We start from the raw sequence: 21435 nt of genomic DNA, 5'->3' as shown, positions 1-21435 counted from the left end.
AAATTATATTTGTACGTGATATAACTAATGCTGGTAACCTTTATTAAGTCACAGCGGAAGAAGCGGAGGAGGGCAAAGGTCGTAGTCGCTCGTTGGTCCAATTACCCTGTCGATCACGGACAGGAGCTCGGCGCGAGCGGCCGTTACGACATGTAATTGCCCTTTTCAGCTTATTTAATTAATAAACTGTGACCGACCTGTTCAACCCACCTAGGACTATGTGTGTTTCATTACGGGATTGATGGGAGGGGGGAAGGCACTGGTTACGACACCAGGTCTCCACAGTCTTTTCAACTCCTTTGGCAGGTATTTTTTCATTCCTGTTACTTTTGGATATTACTGGCACTTGTTTTGCCATCCAGCTTGTCCTATTGCAAGAGGATTTTGAACACCACAGCAGGGTTTTTGATACTTTCCTTTGTTAAATAAGATTTGGTTCAGGTGATCACATAATCAGAAGCACATTAAGTAGAATGCGGTGTCCTCTGTTTGGAATTCAACTGACACTGGAATGGAATGGCTGTCAGACATGTAGAGAAGCTGGTTTTTATTAAACTGTGCAGTGGTATCTTTATTTTTGCCAGAGCTGTATATCTATATATATAATTGTCTAAGGGGTACTTCCGTCTGTCTGTCCTCAACTTCTGTAATGGTTATTCATTCGCTGATTGGTCTCGCCAGCTGCCTGTCATGGCTAACGCGACCAATCAGCGACGGGCACAGTCCAATTAGTCCCTCCCAACTCCCCTGCAGTCAGTGCCGGGCGGCCGCTCCACACTCCCCGCAGTCGCGGCTCACACAGGGTTAATGCCAGCGGTAACGGACCGCGTTATGCCGCGGGTAACTCACTCTGCTACTACCGGTATTAACCCTGTGTGAACAAGTTTTTACTATTGATGCAGCCTATGCAGCATCAATAGTAAAAGCATCTAATGTTAAAAATAATTTTAAAAAATAAAAAATCATTACATACTCACCTTCCGCCACCTTTCCCGTTCCTCACCACCCTCCGGTAACCGCTGTGTGCAAGCGGCAGGTTCCGGCATCAAGGATCGTATGGCAGAAGGACCTGCCATGACGTCACGGTCATGTGACCGTGACGTCATCACAGGCCCTGCGCACCTGCGCGAGCAGGACCTGCCATGACGTCACGGTCATGTGACCACGACGTCATCACACCCTGGGACCGGAAGCTGCCGCCTGTACCGCGCACAGCCGACAGAACTACAAGTATGGTGAGTATGTTAGAACTACAAGGGGCCCTCGGATCGGAAGGTGAGTATGTTTTTTTTTATTTTTTAACCTGTGACATACGTAGCTGGGCAATATACTACGTGGCTGGGCAATATACTACGTGGCTCAGTGCTCTATACTACATCGCTGTGCAATATACTACCTGGCTCTGTGCTGTATACTATGTCACTGGGCAATATACTTTTTTCACTGGGCAATATATTACGTGGCTCTGTGCTGTATACTACATCGCTGTGCAATATACTACGTGGCTCTGTGCTGTATACTACATCACTGGGCAATATACTACGTAACTGAGCAATATACTACATCACTGGGCAATATACTACATGGCTGGGCAATATACTACGTAGCTGGGCAATATACTACGTGACTGGCCAATATACTACGTGGCTGGGCAATATACTACGTGGCTCTGTGCTGTATACTACATCGCTGTGCAATATACTACGTGGCTCTGTGCTGTATACTACGTCACTGGGCAATATACTACATGGCTGGGCAATATACTACGTGGCTGGGCAATATACTACGAGGCTGGGCTATATACTACGTGGCTGGGCAATATACTACGTTGCTGTGCAATATACTACGTCACTGGGCAATATACTACGTCGCTGTGCAATATAGTACATGGCTCTGTGCAGTATACTACGTCACTGGGCAATATACTACGTGGCTGGGCAATATACTATGTCGCTGTGCAATATACTACGTCACTGGGCAATATACTACGTGGCTGGGCAATATACTATGTCACTGGGCAATATAGTACGTGGCTCTGTGCTGTATACTACGTCACTGGGCAATATACTACGTGGCTGGGCAATATACTATGTCGCTGTGCAATATAGTACGTGGCTCTGTGCTGTATACTACGTCACTGGGCAATATACTACGTGGCTGGGCAATATACTATGTGGCTCTGTGCTGTATACTATGTCGCTGTGCAATATACTACGTCACTGGGCAATATACTACGTGGCTGGGCAATATACTATGTCACTGGGCAATATAGTACGTGGCTCTGTGCTGTATACTACGTCACTGGGCAATATACTACGTGGCTGGGCAATATACTACGTGGCTGGGCAATATACTATGTGGCTCTGTGCTGTATACTATGTCGCTGTGCAATATACTACGTCACTGGGCAATATACTACGTGGCTGGGCAATATACTATGTCACTGGGCAATATACTTCGTCACTCAGCAATATACTACGTGGCTGGGCTATATACTACGTGGCTGTGCTATATACTACGTGGCTGGGCTATATACTACATGGCTGGGCAATATACTACGTGGGCTGTGCAATATACTACGTGGACATGCATATTCTAGAATACCCGATGCGTTAGAATCGGGCCACCATCTAGTATACAGGTCCTTCTCAAAAAATTAGCATATAGTGTTAAATTTCATTATTTACCATAATGTAATGATTACAATTAAACTTTCATATATTATAGATTCATTATCCACCAACTGAAATTTGTCAGGTCTTTTATTGTTTTAATACTGATGATTTTGGCATACAACTCCTGAAAACCCAAAAAACATGTCTCAATAAATTAGCATATCAAGAAAAGGTTCTCTAAACGACCTATTACCCTAATCTTCTGAATCAACTAATTAACTCTAAACACATGCAAAAGATACCTGAGGCTTTTAAAAACTCCCTGCCTGGTTCATTACTCAAAACCCCCATCATGGGTAAGACTAGCGACCTGACAGATGTCAAGAAGGCCATCACTGACACCCTCAAGCAAGAGGGTAAGACCCAGAAAGAAATTTCTCAACAAATAGGCTGTTCCCAGAGTGCTGTATCAAGGCACCTCAATGGTAAGTCTGTTGGAAGGAAACAATGTGGCAGAAAACGCTGTACAACGAGAAGAGGTGACCGGACCCTGAGGAAGATTGTGGAGAAGGACCGATTCCAGACCTTGGGGAACCTGAGGAAGCAGTGGACTGAGTATGGTGTGGAAACATCCAGAGCCACCGTGCACAGGCGTGTGCAGGAAATGGGCTACAGGTGCCGCATTCCCCAGGTAAAGACACTTTTGAACCATAAACAGCGGCAGAAGCGGTCCCAAGTACTTTTTTCTGATGAAAGCAAATTTTGCATGTCATTCGGAAATCAAGGTGCCAGAGTCTGGAGGAAGACTGGGGAGAAGGAAATGCCAAAATGCCTGAAGTCCAGTGTCAAGTACCCACAGTCAGTGATGGTATGGGGTGCCATGTCAGCTGCTGGTGTTGGTCCACTGTGTTTCATCAAGGGCAGGGTCAATGCAGCTAGCTATCAGGAGATTTTGGAGCACTTTATGCTTCCATCGGCTGAAATGCTTTATGGAGATGAAGATTTCATTTTTCAGCACGACCTGGCACCTGCTCACAGTGCCAAAACCACTGGTAAATGGTTTACTGACCATGGTATTACTGTGCTCAATTGGCCTGCCAACTCTCCTGACCTGAACCCCATAGAGAATCTGTGGGATATTGTGAAGAGAAAGTTGAGAGACGCAAGACCCAACACTCTGGATGAGCTTAAGGCCGCTATTGAAGCATCCTGGGCCTCCATAACATCTCAGCAGTGTCACAGGCTGATTGCCTCCATGCCACGCCGCATTGAAGCAGTCATTTCTGCCAAAGGATTCCCGACCAAGTATTGAGTGCATAACTGAACATTATTATTTGATGGTTTTTTTGTTTGTTATTAAAAAACACTTTTATTTGATTGGACGGGTGAAATATGCTAATTTATTGAGACAGGTTTTTTGGGTTTTCAGGAGTTGTATGCCAAAATCATCAGTATTAAAACAATAAAAGACCTGACAAATTTCAGTTGGTGGATAATGAATCTATAATATATGAAAGTTTAATTGTAATCATTACATTATGGTAAATAATGAAATTTAACACTATATGCTAATTTTTTGAGAAGGACCTGTATATATATATATATATATATATAGCTACATTGTAAGGACCCTGTTAAACAATTTCCCAAATCTCGAGTTTCATAGGCCTGTGTCTGTACTTTCCTGCTTTTACATGTGACTTGTACTGATTTGAATCTTGTGTTTCTCATACATCACATTGTTCTAGGTATCTCTACCTCCAGTAGCTCCATCCATCTTCTGACCCCTTATCATCCCACCACTCACCCATTTAACATCCCGTTGGCTTGTGTAGTCCATGCTGCCTCCCCACAAGTCTATGTAATCTGGAATATCACTGGTACACATATGAAGGGAAGGATGTTCGTTTGGAAAAAACCCAATGGGAATTGGATCATCCTCAATTCTATCTCACTTTCTGGAGACACCTGGAAAAACGGCAAGAAAGTGAACTGTGAAGTCTGGTTTACCTCCACACCCATCAGTGTTCACTGGGAAATACCAGAAGGAGGTAAAATATAATTAAAATTTTGGCTTTTATTGCACCTTAAATAATGCCAGAAATAATCAATTTATCTTACTATTTTGTATCAAAATGTCTATCCATGTAAGCAAAAATTGTGGAGGCCTGAAAACATGATTTCCTCATATGTATCCTCAGTCCTCTCACTGGACTTTTTTCAGGTTATTTTTTCTGTTCATTTTAAATTTATCTACATATCTAATAATTTCATAACTATCTATCTTTTCATCTAAAATGCCATCACCAAAATACATCAGGACTTCATTTGGAGGTGACTTTGAAGCAATTATTCGACTGTAGTGTCTATTTCCTTACCCTATATATTGTAACTAGGCTACTGATACATAAAAAAGAGAACTGAAAAAAAAACAGTTCATAGGACGAGATATCGGCATTGTGGATTATATTAAAAGCTCTCTAAGCAAGAGATACAAAGGACAAGGAGAGTCTTCAACGAAATCTCATGCATGGTCACATAGTTCTATCTGAGTAACTTATATGGGAAATTGAGATCACTACTTGCCCGCATTCTCTACCAATCTGATGTGTAACTCAAAGTAACATTTCTTTTTAGGTTGGCCCTTTAGGCTTTTCCACTAAAAAACATTACCAGCAATTTTCAGCAAATTTGCATGAAATATACTACAGCAAAGCAAAGGTATAGAAAATATACTTGGGCAAGACTCCTAACACTACAGTGCCTACCTCAATGAAGATGAGAGTGTCACGAATGAAGAGTCATGCCGGCTTGGACATCACTCAGATTTCCAAGGGACACGTCAGATGTTGAAGAACCAGAACGATCTGATGACTGATGAGAAATGGACTGCTAGAACAAAACATACATGGACAAGGCAAGATAACCTGGATAAAATGAAATTCTATTACACTAGCAGACCGAATGAGAGAGGATACACAAAGTAAATGAGGAAACTATGGATGGATATAAGACCTGCATGTCCATTGACCGGTAAACAACTAGTAGTCATCCAAAGTATCAATGTCATAAAAAGGAAGCTATTATCACAACTTGAGATGGATCAACTGCACTTCACATCCACACTGCAAGAAGACCTGGAAGAACAAAGAGAACAACATGTGCAATCTCCTGAAAAGCCCTGCAACTAGAGAGCACTGCAGCTAACCTGAAACAGAAAATCAAAGCTAAACTAAATACCACCAGCCCCAGAGACCACCTGACAAGGCTTAACAGAGAAATACCATCAGGCAGTATGCAAGAAGATGCCAATAGAGCACTTGCATCAATACCAACCATCACCATAACACAAACTAATGAATTGGTCTATGACACTGCAGCAGTAATCTTGGAAATGCTTGGCTATACAACCAAGAAGAACAACAGTTGTACATGCCCCCCTTGGAAAAGAAGATTGGAAACAGAGATCAAGGTGACACAAAGAGAAATTAGCCAACTAACAAAAGTGCAGAATGGAGTAAATATTACAGATAAGATCAAGCTCAACGAGTATAAATGCCTGTTCTCCAAAGAACCATCCAAACTGTACTCACAACTGCAAAGCAACAGCACAGAGGCAGCAAATCCACCAATAGCAGAGACTGAACAATACTGGAGGAACATATGGGAGAAGGAAGAAACACACAACACCAGTGCAATGTGGCTGCAAGGTCTGAGAAAGAAACACACTGGCTAAAGAGATTAACAGCGGAACATGAACACCTGGAAAAACAGATATACCATCTGCTAGATTCAGGCCAGCACCCAGCTTGGCTAACACAAGGAAGAACAGTGCTGATAGTGAAGGATCCTCACAATGGAACAATTCCAACCAACTACCGCCCAATAACCTGTCTTAGAACAAAAGGTAACTTGGTCTCAGGCGTCATAGCCACGAAGCTACAGAACCATGTGAATCAGTACATGAACCCATCTCAGAAACGCATTGGGAATAACACCAGGGGCTCCAAGCACCAGCTACTTGTGGATAGAGAAGTTGCTCAAGATTCATGATCAAGACAAGATGAACCTCAGCACAGCCTCGATTCTTTACAGGAAAGCTTATGACTCAATGCTACACACTTTGATCTGTGAATGCTTGGTGCTCTACAGTGTCAGCAGGAAATAAACACCCTTCCTTAGAAAATCAATGGCGCTATGGAGGCCAACACTGCAAGTCAACTCAAAACAACTAGCACAAGTGACCATCAAATATGGCATATATTAAGGTGAAGCACTGTCCCCATTGCTGTTTTGCATAGGCTTGAACCCCCTCAGTCAGGTAATCATAGAGTCTGGCTATGATTACAAGTTTGAGAATGGCAGTACCATCAGCCACCTCCTCTACATGGATGACCTAAAACTGTATGTGAAAAATGAATGAGATATCGATTCACTGATCCACCTGAAAAGAATCTAAAGCAAAGACATCGAGATGTCCTTCGGATAGGAAAAGAGTAGATGGTTGGTAGTAAAGAGAGGCAAGTTAGTCAAGTCTGATGGAATGGAATTACCAGCAGGGCAAATAGCAGATGTGTAGACCTGCTACAAGTACCATGGCATCCCACAGGTATATGGTAACCATGACATAACATAAATGTAATACCTGAAAATAAGTGTATATGTAAATATAAGTGCAAAGAGTGATTGCTAATAAAGTATTTGCATTTATAGTTAGAGTGCTACCCCTTTTTTTGCATTCTATCTATCTACATGCTTTCCAAAATATTATGCAAATTGTATTTAAATGTCATAAAGATGTAAATTTTAGTTTTTCACAAACTGATGGACAGTTTGTGTCTCAGGGTCTTTGAAACACAGAAATCAATCTCAAACACCTGTGTTAATTAGTTTGCCAGGTGCCTAATTAAAGAAAAACTACTTAAGAAGGACATTCCACATTATTAATCAGGTCACAGGTTTCAAGCAATATGGGAAATAAAAATGTATCTCTACTGCTAAAAAGCGTAAAATGGTGCAATACGTCAGACAACATATGAAAACATTAGATATTTCATGTAAATTTAAGCGTGACCATCGTACTGCGAAGAGATTTCGTGCTGATACAGAGCACAGATGGTTTAGTGCAGATAAAGGCATAACGAGGAAGGTTTTTATCAGACAAATTAATTGGATTAAGAAAGTAGCTGCTAAAATACCATTACAACGCAGCAAACAGGTATTTGAAGCTACTGGTGCCATTGAAGTCCCGCAAACCTATAGGTGAAGATTTCTCCAGAGGCTTACAGTTAAGCATAATATCCAAAAAAGCCGCAGAAAGGTACTCAGGAGAAACACTCTGGACGACGGCTGTTTTGCGCCCTTTGTGCTTCAACGGACTTAAATATGAGTGTCTGAGCAAAGGGTCTGAATATTTATGACCATGTGATATTTCAGTTTTTATTTTTTTATAAATTTGCAAAAATTTATACATTTCTTTTTTTTTCCAGTAAAGATGGGGTGCAGAGCGTATATTAATAAGAGAAAAAAATTAACTTTTTTGAATTTACCAACTGGCTGCAATGAAACAAAGATTGAAAAATTTAAAGGGGTCTGAATACTTTCCGTACCCACTGTAACTTGGCCTGACAAGATGTTATTGATTGAAAAAGCTTTTGAGATCAGTAAACGTACCCTCTTAATGGTACAAATTCAACAAAGAAACATTTTCAGTTCTTTACTACCTAGAAAATGTTTGAAAACTCTTTTATGCAAAATCATTAGGGACAGGACATACTGAGATTTCTTAGTTTTGAAAAAATCCTGTTATCATTGGGAGGTTTATCCAATAAAATGTGATTTATCCTCTAACAGTTGATGATCTGAACATTATCTTGACTCATTTGCATCAACCATTTAGGAAAATCAGACAAAAAAAATAGAACTAATCGTTCTATAATGCATAATCGTTTTGAACGTGGTGTATCTATCTCAGATTTATACTCTCAGTGTTGTTTGTATTGTTTTTATATTGTCTAACATCTCCTTTTGCTGTTTGCAGATAAGAGATGGCTTACATGTTGGATCCTAGTCTTAACAACATTAGTGTGTGTAGTAGTCCTGACGTCAGCCATTTTTATATATCAGAAGAATAAAACACACCTAAAAACAAGGAGAACGCAAAAGAGGAGATGTGAGTATTTTCTTGATATTTGATGTGGTGGTGGGATAAATACTAATATTAATTGCTTTTTTAATAGGCAGAATAAAAGGACATATTTATTAGACTGCTTGTCAATATAACACTGACAGGCTTGATAATACCCAACACTACACAAGTAATGCAGTGTATTATCTCAACAATCAATTGTGGGACTAATAAATATTGTTAATAAATCTTTACAAATATTCTTATCTCTACAGTATAAAACACACCTAAATAGCAAAGCCCTCTTGACCAGTAGGGGGCGTACCTCTAGGTCAACACGCAAAAAAAACCTATCAAAATACACGCTGGGTGGTAGAGCAGTGACAAATGTCACGGACTAACTAGTAAATAAATGAATGATTAGATAATCAATCAAAATTCCACACCAGAGTATTAGAGGTATCAAAAAAAGTACAAATTTATTGACGTATTCATATTATACAAAGTATACAAAGGGACAAGCAGGCGATGGATAAAAAGTGACAGCCAAAAAGAATCAGTATCATAAGATGGAAATGAGGTACTGATAGAAACACATAGGGAAATCCATGAACCCCCCCTGTTGCAGCTACAGGCCGGCAAATGCTACAAAATATCACAAAGTGGGTAACAGTATGTCCTAGCATAAGGTCTAACAGTTTCATAGGGAGAATTTTACCCCAATGTTAGCCAGAGCTTCCAGTGGGAAGTTCTGGTGTGAGTAATGATCAGGAGCATAATACAGCTACCTAAGCAGCCCAAGTGTCTATCAAATATATATCACCGAGAGGTACTCGTTGTTGTTATATAATTACCTTGAGACATGCTGAGGAAGTAGCAAGATGCTGCGAGGCAGTATAAAAACCTGTTAAAAAAAGTGAAAACAAAAATTCAGAATAAAAAGTTGTTTAAATAAATTTGATATCACTACATCCATAACATCCAGTACAATATAACTATCATTATTTAAACCCCATGATGTAAGCTGGAAAAAAAATTATATATTTATATATTGGGAAAATGACTCCAGAATTGCTATTTTTGCTAATTCTATCTCAAATAAAATGAAATAAAAAAATCTAATTGTCTTATGTATCCCATCAATAAGCACTACAGCTTGTTTCTAAAAAAAAAAAAAAAAGTTACAGAGCTCTGTAAGCAAAATATTTAAAAGTTATGGCTTTCACAATATTATACAAAAATGTAAAAAAAGTGATTTTCTTATGCAAAAATACTAAAAAATGTAAAAAAAAAAGTTACAAATTGAATATTATCTGTTGTGAATTCTGCTCTTGGGCTCCCCCCGGTGGTTATAAGTGGTAGTGCTGCTGTCTCTGGATCGCAGCATTCCTCAGGTGTGTCAAGTTTTTGCAATCCTGACTGGGCTATTTAGCCTTGCTTGACCCTTTAGTCAGTGCCAGTTGTCCATTGTTCCTGGAGGATTCAGATCCTTGCCTGCTCTCTCCTGCTTTGCTGTTCCTTTCAACAAAGATAAGTTCTGGCCTTGATTTTTGCTGTCCACATGCTGTGGTGTTGTGAATTTGGATTCTGGGCTCCCCCGGTGGCAACTGGTGGAATTGAACTGGTGTCTTCATCTTCTCTGTTCACCTGTTCCCATCAAGATGTGGGAGTCGCTATATAACCTTGCTGCTCTGTTAGTTGCTTGCCGGTCAACAATGTTATCAGAAGCCTCTCTGTGCTTGTTCCTGCTCCTAGACAACTACTAGATAAGTTGGACTCTTGTCCATGTTTGTTTTTGCATTTTTGTTCCAGTTCACAGCTGTAGTTTCGTTACTGTGTCTGGAAAGCTCTTGTGAACAGGAATTGCCACTCTGGTGTTATGAGTTAATGCCAGAGTTTTAAAGTAATTTCTGGATGGTGTTTTGATAGAGTTTTTTAGCTGACCATGAAAGTGTCCTTTCTGTCTTCTGCTATGTAGTAAGTGGACCTCAAATTTGCTAAACCTATTTTCATACTACGTTTGTTATTTCATCTTGATTCACCGCCAATACATGTGGGGGGCCTCTGTCTCCTTTCGGGGTATTTCTCTAGAGGTGAGCTAGGACTAATATTTTCCTCTGCTAGCTTTATTTAGTCCTCCGGCTGGTGCTGGGCATCTAGAATCAACGTAGGCATGCTACCCGGCCACTGCTAGTTGTGCGTTAGGTTTAGTTCATGGTCAGCTCAGTTTCCATCTTCCAAGAGCTAGTTCCTATATATGCTGATGCTATGATCTCTTGCCATTGAGATCATGACAGTTTGACCGGCCCACTAAAGGGTTAAAATCCTTGGCTGAGAAAGGAGAGAAATAAGTAGTCTGCTGAAATTTTTTTTTTTTTTTTCTCCTTTGAATGGTTCTGTGTTCACCTGTTTGCAATGGATCTTCAGAGTGTAACTGCAGGTTTGAATAATCTCGCCACGAAGGTACAAAATTTGCAAGATTTTGTTTGTCATGCACCTGTATCTGAGCCGAGAATTCCTTTGCCGGAATTTTTCTCGGGGAATAGATCTGGGTTTCAGAATTTTCGAAATAATTGCAAATTATTTTTGTCCCTGAAATCTCGCTCTGCCGGAGATCCTGCACAGCAGGTCAGGATTGTGATTTCCTTGCTCCGGGGCGACCCTCAAGACTGGGCTTTTTCATTGACACCAGGGGATCCTGCGTTGCTCAATGTGGATGCGTTTTTTCTGGCCTTGGGGTTGCTTTATGACGAACCTCATTTGGAGCTTCAGGCAGAAAAAACTTTGATGTCCCTATCTCAGGGGCAAGATGAAGCGGAAATTTACTGCCAAAGATTCCGTAAATGGTCTGTGCTTACTCAGTGGAATGAGTGCGCCCTGGCGGCGACTTTCAGAGAGGGTCTCTCTGATGCCATTAAGGATGTTATGGTGGGGTTCCCTGTGCCTGCGGGTCTGAATGAGTCCATGACAATGGCTATTCAGATCGATAGGCGTTTGCGGGAGCGCAAACCAGTGCACCATCTGGCGGTGTCCACTGAGAAATCGCCAGAGAGTATGCAGTGTGATAGAATTCTGTCCCGAAGCGAGCGGCAGAATTTTAGACGGAAAAATGGGTTGTGTTTCTATTGTGGTGATTCTACTCATGTTATATCAGCATGCTCTAAGCGCACTAAAAAGCTTGGTAAATCTGTTTCCATTTGCACCTTACCGTCTAAGTTTATTCTATCTGTGACCCTGATTTGCTCTTTGTCATCTATTACCACGGACGCCTATGTCGACTCTGGCGCCGCTTTGAGTCTTATGGATTGGTCCTTTGCCAAACGCTGTGGGTATGATTTAGAGCCTTTGGAGACTCCTATTCCTCTGAAGGGGATTGACTCCACCCCATTGGATAATAATAAACCACAATACTGGACACAAGTAACTATGCGTATTAATCCGGATCACCAGGAGATCATTCGCTTTCTGGTGCTGTATAATCTACATGATGATTTGGTGCTAGGATTGCCTTGGCTGCAATCTCACAACCCAGTCCTCGACTGGAAAGCTATGTCTGTGTTGAGCTGGGGATGTAAGGGGGCTCATGGGGATGTACCTGTGGTTTCCATTTCATCATCTATTCCCTCTGAAATTCCTGAGTTCCTGTCTGACTATCGTGACGTCTTTGAAGAATCCAAGCTTGGTTCGTTACCTCCGCACCGAGAGTGCGATTGTGCCATAGATTTAATCCCGGGTAGTAAATACCCAAAGGGTCGTTTATTTAATCTGTCTGTACCTGAACATGCTGCTATGCGTGAATATATAAAGGAGTCCTTGGAAAAGGGACATATTCGTCCATCGTCATCTCCCTTAGGAGCCGGTTTTTTCTTTGTGTCAAAAAAAGACGGCTCTTTGAGACCATGTATTGATTATCGGCTTTTGAATAAAATCACTGTTAAATATCAATACCCATTGCCGTTGCTGACTGATTTGTTTGCTCGCATAAAGGGGGCCAAGTGGTTCTCTAAGATTGACCTTCGTGGGGCGTATAATTTGGTGCGAATCAGGCAGGGGGATGAGTGGAAAACCGCATTTAATACGCCCGAGGGCCACTTTGAGTATTTAGTGATGCCTTTTGGTCTTTCAAATGCTCCGTCAGTTTTCCAGTCCTTTATGCATGATATTTTTCGCGATTATTTGGATAAATTTATGATTGTGTATCTGGATGATATTCTGATTTTTTCGGATGACTGGGACTCTCATGTCCAGCAAGTCAGGAGGGTTTTTCAGGTTTTGCGGTCTAATTCTTTGTGTGTGAAGGGTTCTAAGTGTGTTTTTGGGGTACAGAGGATTTCCTTTTTGGGATATATTTTTTCCCCCTCTTCCATTGAAATGGATCCTGTCAAGGTTCAAGCTATTTGTGATTGGACGCAGCCCTCTTCTCTTAAGAGTCTTCAGAAATTTTTGGGCTTTGCTAACTTTTATCGTCGATTTATTGCTGGTTTTTCGGATATTGCTAAGCCATTGACCGATTTGACTAAGAAGGGTGCTGATGTTGCTGATTGGTCCCCTGATGCTGTGGAGGCCTTTCGGGAGCTTAAGCGCCGTTTTTCCTCTGCCCCTGTGTTGCGTCAGCCTGATGTTGCTCTACCTTTTCAGGTTGAGGTCGACGCTTCTGAGATCGGAGCTGGGGCAGTGTTGTCGCAGAAAAGTTCTGACTGCTCCGTGATGAGGCCTTGTGCCTTCTTTTCCCGTAAATTTTCGCCCGCTGAGCGGAATTATGATGTTGGGAATCGGGAGCTTTTGGCCATGAAGTGGGCTTTTGAGGAGTGGCGCCATTGGCTTGAGGGGGCCAGACATCAGGTGGTGGTATTGACTGACCACAAAAATTTGGTTTATCTTGAGACCGCCAGGCGCCTGAATCCTAGACAGGCGCGCTGGTCATTATTTTTCTCTCGGTTTAATTTTGTGGTGTCATACCTACCGGGTTCTAAGAATGTTAAGGCGGATGCCCTTTCTAGGAGTTTTGAGCCTGACTCGCCTGGTAACTCTGAGCCCACAGGTATCCTTAAGGATGGAGTGGTATTGTCAGCCGTTTCTCCAGACCTGCGGCGGGCCTTGCAGGAGTTTCAGGCGGATAGACCTGATCGTTGCCCACCTGATAAACTGTTTGTTCCTGATGATTGGACCAGTAGAGTCATCTCTGAGGTTCATTCTTCTGCGTTGGCAGGTCATCCTGGCATTTTTGGTACCAGGGATTTGGTGGCAAGGTCCTTCTGGTGGCCTTCCCTGTCACGAGATGTGCGAGGCTTTGTGCAGTCTTGTGACGTTTGTGCTCGGGCCAAGCCTTGTTGTTCTCGGGCTAGTGGATTGTTGTTGCCCTTGCCTATTCCTAAGAGGCCTTGGACGCACATCTCGATGGATTTTATTTCAGATCTGCCTGTTTCTCAGAAGATGTCTGTCATCTGGGTGGTGTGTGACCGTTTCTCTAAGATGGTCCATTTGGTTCCTCTGCCCAAGTTGCCTTCTTCTTCCGAGTTGGTTCCTCTGTTTTTTCAAAATGTTGTTCGTTTGCATGGTATTCCTGAGAATATCGTTTCTGACAGAGGGACCCAATTCGTGTCTAGATTTTGGCGGGCATTCTGTGCTAGGATGGGCATAGATTTATCTTTTTCGTCCGCTTTCCATCCTCAGACGAATGGCCAGACTGAGCGGATTAATCAGACCCTGGAGACATATCTGAGGTGTTTTGTGTCTGCTGACCAGGATGATTGGGTTGCTTTTTTGCCATTGGCGGAGTTCGCTCTCAATAATCGGGCCAGCTCTGCCACTTTGGTGTCCCCGTTTTTCTGTAATTCGGGGTTTCATCCTCGATTTTCCTCTGGTCAGGTGGAATCTTCGGATTGTCCTGGAGTGGATGCTGTGGTGGAGAGATTGCATCAGATCTGGGGGCAGGTGGTGGACAATTTGAGGTTGTCCCAGGAGAAGACTCAGCTTTTTGCTAACCGCCGTCGTCGTGTTGGTCCTCGTCTTCGTGTTGGGGACTTGGTGTGGTTGTCTTCTCGTTTTGTCCCTATGAGGGTCTCTTCTCCTAAGTTTAAGCCTCGGTTCATCGGCCCGTATAAGATATTGGAGATTCTTAACCCTGTTTCCTTCCGTTTGGACCTCCCTGCATCCTTTTCTATTCATAACGTTTTTCATCGGTCATTATTGCGCAGGTATGAGGTACCGGTTGTGCCTTCCGTTGAGCCTCCTGCTCCGGTGTTGGTTGAGGGTGAGTTGGAGTACGTTGTGGAGAAAATCTTAGACTCTCGTGTTTCCAGACGGAGACTCCAGTATCTGGTCAAGTGGAAGGGATACGGCCAGGAGGATAATTCTTGGGTGAATGCATCTGATGTTCATGCCTCTGATCTGGTTCGTGCCTTTCATAGGGCCCATCCTGATCGCCCTGGTGGTTCGGGTGAGGGTTCGGTGCCCCCTCCTTGAGGGGGGGGTACTGTTGTGAATTTGGATTCTGGGCTCCCCCGGTGGCTACTGGTGGAATTGAACTGGTGTCTTCATCTTCTCTGTTCACCTGTTCCCATCAAGATGTGGGAGTCGCTATATAACCTTGCTGCTCTGTTAGTTGCTTGCCGGTCAACAATGTTATCAGAAGCCTCTCTGTGCTTGTTCCTGCTCCTAGACAACTACTAGATAAGTTGGACTCTTGTCCATGTTTGTTTTTGCATTTTTGTTCCAGTTCACAGCTGTAGTTTCGTTACTGTGTCTGGAAAGCTCTTGTGAACAGGAATTGCCACTCTGGTGTTATGAGTTAATGCCAGAGTTTTAAAGTAATTTCTGGATGGTGTTTTGATAGAGTTTTTTAGCTGACCATGAAAGTGTCCTTTCTGTCTTCTGCTATGTAGTAAGTGGACCTCAAATTTGCTAAACCTATTTTCATACTACGTTTGTTATTTCATCTTGATTCACCGCCAATACATGTGGGGGGCCTCTGTCTCCTTTCGGGGTATTTCTCTAGAGGTGAGCTAGGACTAATATTTTCCTCTGCTAGCTTTATTTAGTCCTCCGGCTGGTGCTGGGCATCTAGAATCAACGTAGGCATGCTACCCGGCCACTGCTAGTTGTGCGTTAGGTTTAGTTCATGGTCAGCTCAGTTTCCATCTTCCAAGAGCTAGTTCCTATATATGCTGATGCTATGATCTCTTGCCATTGAGATCATGACACTGTGGCCTTATTGTTCAGTTCTTTTCCATGTTTTTGTCTTGTCCAGCTTGGTCTGAATAAGGATTTGTTTAGCCAAGCTGGTATCTCTGGAGATGCAGATATACCCTCCATATCTTTAGTTAGCTGTGGAGATTTTTGTATTTTCTGTGGTGGATATTTTCTAGTGTTTTAATACTGACCGCATAGTACTCTGTCCTATCCTTTCTATTTAGCTAGAAGTGGCCTCCTTTGCTAAATTCTGATTTCAGTCTGTGTATGTTTTTTCCCTCTCCTCTCACAGTCAATATTTGTGGGGGGCTGTCTATCCTTTGGGAATTTTCTCTGAGGCAAGATAGTTTTCCCTTTTCTATCTCTAGGGGTAATTAGTCCTCCGGCTGTGTCGAGATGTCTAGGGAGTGATAGGTACATTCCACGGCTACTTCTAGTTGCGGTGTTAAGTTCAGGGTCTGCGGTCAGTACAGGTACCACCTTCTCCAGAGTACGTCTCATGCTGCTCTTAGGCCACCAGATCATAACAATTATCCACCCGCACTATAAAACTATATTTTTATTTATTCCACATTGACAACTGCCAAAAAATAAAATGCTGAACAAAATGCCAGAATTGCTGTTTTTTTTTTTTCATTCCTTCTGCAAAAAATGAAATAAAAAGTGACCAAAAATTCTTAGGTACCCAAACATGGTACCACAGAAAACATGACCTTGTCCTGAAAAAAAAAATAATGTCTCACACTGTTCTATTCATGGACAAATAAATTATGGATCTCAAATGTAGTCACTGAAAAAAAAACAATGTTTTTATTTAAGTAGTATGTTTATTGTGTGATACTAATAAAACTACACAATCTACTGTACAATATGTCAACACATTTTTGTGCAGCAAATGAAAAGCGTAAAAATTAAATTGTCAAAAAACAGCAGAATTGTATGTGCCAAAAAATGGTGCCAGTGATATATGCTAATCATCCCACAAAAAATGAAAAAATGGCTCCTGGAATGCAACAATAATAAAACAATGAAAAGAAGTTATACAGACAAAATTCTTCTACTCCTTCTCCTCTTCTGCCTTCTCTTCCTCTTTCTCCTCCTCGTCTTCTTCCTTCTCCTCCACCTCTTTCTCCTCCTCTTCCTTCTCTTACATCACTTTTGTGTTATGTTCTTTTTTTCTTCCAGATCACACATCACATGCATCTACTGGACATGAAGCAGTAAGTGAAATAATGTTTATTAAAGGAGTTTCAAGGGCATATGTACCCAACAGAAAGGCCAATCTGCTATTAGGGTGTCCTTGAAAGAGTGGCCCCAATTTAATTGGCAGCATTCTTCATTTTCACAGGCAGTGAGATACTCTTTCCTAAGGTCTTGCAACATTGGAAAATAAGGGTGAATTAACAATAGGATCACTGAAATGAGATAAAAGTGCTAAACAGGCACCTCCAGTCCTCGTGCTTTCAGGCATGACAGCACCAAAAGGGGGTGAAATTTAAATCGGGGTGCCCATTACATCCATGCATGCTTCAAAAGATATTGCCCAATTTGAAAACTTTTATTTGCAATTTCTCAAAGGACAAGTGGATCATAGAGAACCACTAATGTTGAGCTAATATCACTGCTTGATATCTGTTCATTTTCTTTCACTAAAATCCTCTGGTCCTCCTTACTGTTAAAAGTTACTCTCGGTTTTTGGAGGACTCTATTGTTTATCCAATGTAGCATAAACTTCTCCTAGATCTACAATGTTCTTCAAAGCCCCATCCCCTTGGGGTGACCACTGTACACATAACAGACTAACCAAGATTTTCCCAAGAAATTGAGGCTTATAAGGAGTCTCTACTAGAGATGAGTGAATTTGTTCAGAAAACGATCTCCAAACAAATTCGCCACGAATATGGCACATTCGATTCGTGATTGGAAAGCCGAGCAAAATGTTATAAAATTGGTAAAAATCGGTAACATTCGGTAAAAGTGCGGGAAGTAAAGTCAGATAATAATTATAATAATAATAATAATCATAGCTATAATAGTGTAGCTAGATAGTGTCCAGTGTGGCTGTAAAATTTACCTTCCAGAATTTTTTTTTAATCTGGGCCATTACTGAGGTTCTCAAATAAAGCCGGCATAGGCACATATCCTATAAGTGTGTTGTGCACTGCTGCTTCTATAGTGCTCCATGCACGAGTATAGCATTATAAATAATATTTTTTCAGTAGGTAAATGTCAAAAAGCCTGCTGTATCCAACCTTTTAGCTAGTTAGATAGGTGGTTGTATATCAGTCAGATAGTGTAGTGAGCTCCTTTCTAGTGTGGCTGTTAAATATTCCTTCCATCTATCTCCTCTAGGGCCTCCCCCTACATCCTCAACCCCTGCCTTAACGAAACACACATTTCAACAGTGCAGAGCGAACCCCCACCACCTCCGTACTGCACAGTCAGGGCTCACCGCAATCAGGCAGTCTTAAAATTGATATGCCTTGGAGAACACAGTCACAGAGCTGAAGAGTTGTGGACAGCTCTTCAGGCTGAGTTTGATCAATGGTTGTTAACAAGTTGATATGCGATGTTCCGACACGGTAGAATTCCACTCTGCACATGTTGCAGCAACAAGCCCTGACGCAGTATGTAATGTCGTATAGCCTGGGCCAACGCAGTATTGACATGGCACATATCACGTTTACAGATTGGGCACAGATTAAGGATCTCTGCACCCTTCTGCACAGTTTTGAAATGGCTTCTAAGATGGTTAGCGCTGATGATGCCTTCATCAGCATCACTTTTTTGGTCATCTATATGCTTAAGAAGACTTTGAATAGCCTGCAGGAGGAGATGGTGGTCCCAGAAGAAGAAGACGAGGAAGCAGAGGAGGATGCAGAAGGGATAACATTGTCTCTCAGTTCAAGACTAACGTCACACAGGCGGGTGCAAAGGGATGGTGGATTACTGTGATCGAGGGTGGCTGGTGATAACAAACTGTTATCGAAGGTGCAAGATCTGAGGAACAAACAGAGGAGGAAGAGGTGATGAGCGAGCAACTGTCAGATGAAGAGGATAATCCTCCCCTCTCTGTTGATCATGGTTGAAGGGAAGAGACAGAGGAAACAAGCCTCATTACGTTACCCAGCCACCAACACAGCATGGGCTTGGACCTCATGGTAGAGCCCGACATATGAGTACCTTATTGCTGCACTATCTGCAACATGATCCTCGTATAGTAATGATAAGGAATAATGCTGACTACTGGGTTGCCACTTTATTAGATCCACGTTATAAAACCACATTTTTCCAGATGATTCCCACCTAGAAAGGAACCCGCGATTGCTGGAGTATCAAAACATGCTTTTACACAACTTTAAGAGAGCTTTTCCCCAAGACAGCAGTGAAGCACACAGTTCACATCACAGCTGTAGACTTCCAACTTCCGGCACGTCAATTCGTCAACGCCCAAAACAATAGCAGCAGCAGTGGTGGAAGTGGAAGAAGCAATTTCTGTGAGTCCTTTGACACTTTTTTAGACTAACTCGTGCACCAGCACAACAGAGTGCAAATCTTACAGGTGGTGAATGAATGGAGAGGATAGTGCAGGAGTATCTAGGACTAAATAGGAGGATTTGGACCCTTTCACACTTTGGTCTTCCAAAATTGATGAGTGGCCTGAGATCACCTCACATGCCTTGGAGGTTTTATTGTGCCCGGCAGCCAGCATTCTCTCAGAACATGTCTTCAGCGCTGCTGGTGGTGTCCTGATGGATAAGCATAGCTGGCTGTCCCCTGAAAGTGTAGACCACCTAACTTTCATTAAGATGAACAAGTCATGGATCTCCAAGGACTTTTGCACCCCAATTGCAGACTGTACAGACTAGGTGATATTGCAATTTTTAGTGTCATGCATTAATGTCACGTAACTGCACTCTGTGATATCTTTAGTGTTTCTTCTCTGCCTGCTGTGGCTGCTGCTGACGTTAACACAAATTTTTGGAAATGTGAACAGTCATGGTTGGTCTACATCTGCTGGGTTAGGTGTAGTGGAATACGTCTTGGTCCCAATTATACTATTTCTATTCTCGTGACAGTTATTCCACTTCGGTGGTGTGAGGCATTCAGTTTTTGAAATGTGAACACTCCTTTTTGGATGTGTATTGGGTGTAGTGGAAAACCTGTCTGTCCCTATTTTACTATTACTATTGTGGTGAAATTGATGCCACTTTTTTGGTGTCTGCCAATAATTTTTGGAAATGTGAACACTCCTGGTTGCGTGTATCCTGTACCAGTAGGCCTCTGAGACCATCAGGCCTCCACTTCCTTGGACTCAATTACCCATGTTTCTATCCTTAAATTTTTCTGACAATAGTAGTCTAGAAAACTGATATTTGTGCCACCTGAATGTGGCTCAGCATGAAAGCAGGTAGAGGTGTTGCATGTAGGGGCATCTTTCTGTGACGTTCAATTGAAAGCTGTAAATGCTGTCCCAGACTCCGATACATCATGCCTGGCTGATTACTGCAGTGCCATGTTAAAATCTCTACTGTGGGTGAATTGAGGCCACTTTCCTGGTGTCTGTCCCTCATTTGATGTGTTTTGGCAGAATTTGGGGCCGTTGTAAGGTTTTGTGCATGCGTTTGTTTTTGCCTCTCATTGACCTGAATGGTGTTCGGCTATGTTCGGCAAATATTCGACAAATTAATCGGCAAATATTGCAAAGTCGGCGAACGTAATCTGAACTGAACATTGAAATATTTCCTCATCTCTAGTCTTTACTCAGCAGTTATATTAGCAGACTCAACCAAATCTGAAGAATTTTTTGTTTCCAAATTACAAAACTACAAAATGTTAGTCTTTAATACAGATATGGTCCAGGCCTACAAACCAAGTAACTATTTCTTTCCTTTTCCATAACTTTTATACAACTATTGGGTTAGTTACAGTATGTCATAGATTTTTACTTTGAAGGAAAACATGAATGTAAAATCTGATGGTGGTGGTAGACAACTGGATCAGAAGAAGTGATCTGCATGTTGACAATATCCTTGTCGTTTTGTTTTTTTTTAAGGATGATATAGTTTATTCAGAACTGAAGATCCATTCGCAGACACAAAGGTGAAGATGAAACCTATTTCCTGCCTCTCATCGAACATCTAACAAAATGTGAAATAAAGATTTCTCGAACTATACTTTTACGGTAGATCATATTGACAAGTTTTAAACCTACTAAATTAATCTCCAAGATGTTTTTATATGAGCTCCTGCTCATCAACCTTCCTGGGGAAAAGTGAAAGTCTTCTCACATGGATAACATGGAGGTCTGAAGACTCCTTCTGAACTAATAAGCATTTGTTGATCTAATTTTACAGTAGATTTTCTTGGTGATTTTTTAAGCTACCAAATTTATCTCCAAGATGATTCATCATTAGTAGGGATGAGCAAACCCAAATGGTAAAGTTCAGGGTCCTTACTGAACACCTAGTGCCCGTGCAGAGACCCCGAACATAGACTTCT

At 41.9% G+C, this 21435-nt stretch overlaps 1 protein-coding gene across 1 annotated transcript; it reads left to right on the top strand.

Annotated features, from left to right (window-relative positions):
* The first annotated feature begins 4384 nt into the window (after window positions 1-4384).
* LOC143807959 (uncharacterized) lies at window positions 4385-21137 on the top strand. The gene is made up of 4 exons (XM_077290154.1): window positions 4385-4666; window positions 8656-8787; window positions 17119-17153; window positions 20990-21137. The coding sequence occupies exons 1-4, from the start codon at window positions 4504-4506 to the stop codon at window positions 21038-21040; spliced, it is 381 nt and encodes a 126-aa protein (XP_077146269.1). The 5' UTR covers window positions 4385-4503; the 3' UTR covers window positions 21041-21137.
* The last annotated feature ends 298 nt before the right edge of the window (window positions 21138-21435 follow it).

This window comes from Ranitomeya variabilis, chromosome 1 (assembly GCF_051348905.1).
Source record: "Ranitomeya variabilis isolate aRanVar5 chromosome 1, aRanVar5.hap1, whole genome shotgun sequence".
Classification (NCBI taxonomy): Eukaryota; Metazoa; Chordata; class Amphibia; order Anura; family Dendrobatidae; genus Ranitomeya; species Ranitomeya variabilis.
This window is presented reverse-complemented; position numbering and strand designations above follow the sequence as displayed.

What these genes read in the sequence shown, in the direction of transcription:
- LOC143807959 (XM_077290154.1), top strand. Translation starts at nt 4,504, where the DNA reads ATGAAGGGAAGGATGTTCGTTTGGAAAAAACCCAATGGGAATTGGATC. An exon ending in GAGAACGCAAAAGAGGAGAT is followed by an intron (nt 8,788 to 17,118) that starts GTGAGTATTTTC and finishes TTTTTCTTCCAG; the next exon opens with ATCACACATCACATGCATCT. An exon ending in CATCTACTGGACATGAAGCA is followed by an intron (nt 17,154 to 20,989) that starts GTAAGTGAAATA and finishes TTTTTTTTTAAG; the next exon opens with GATGATATAGTTTATTCAGA.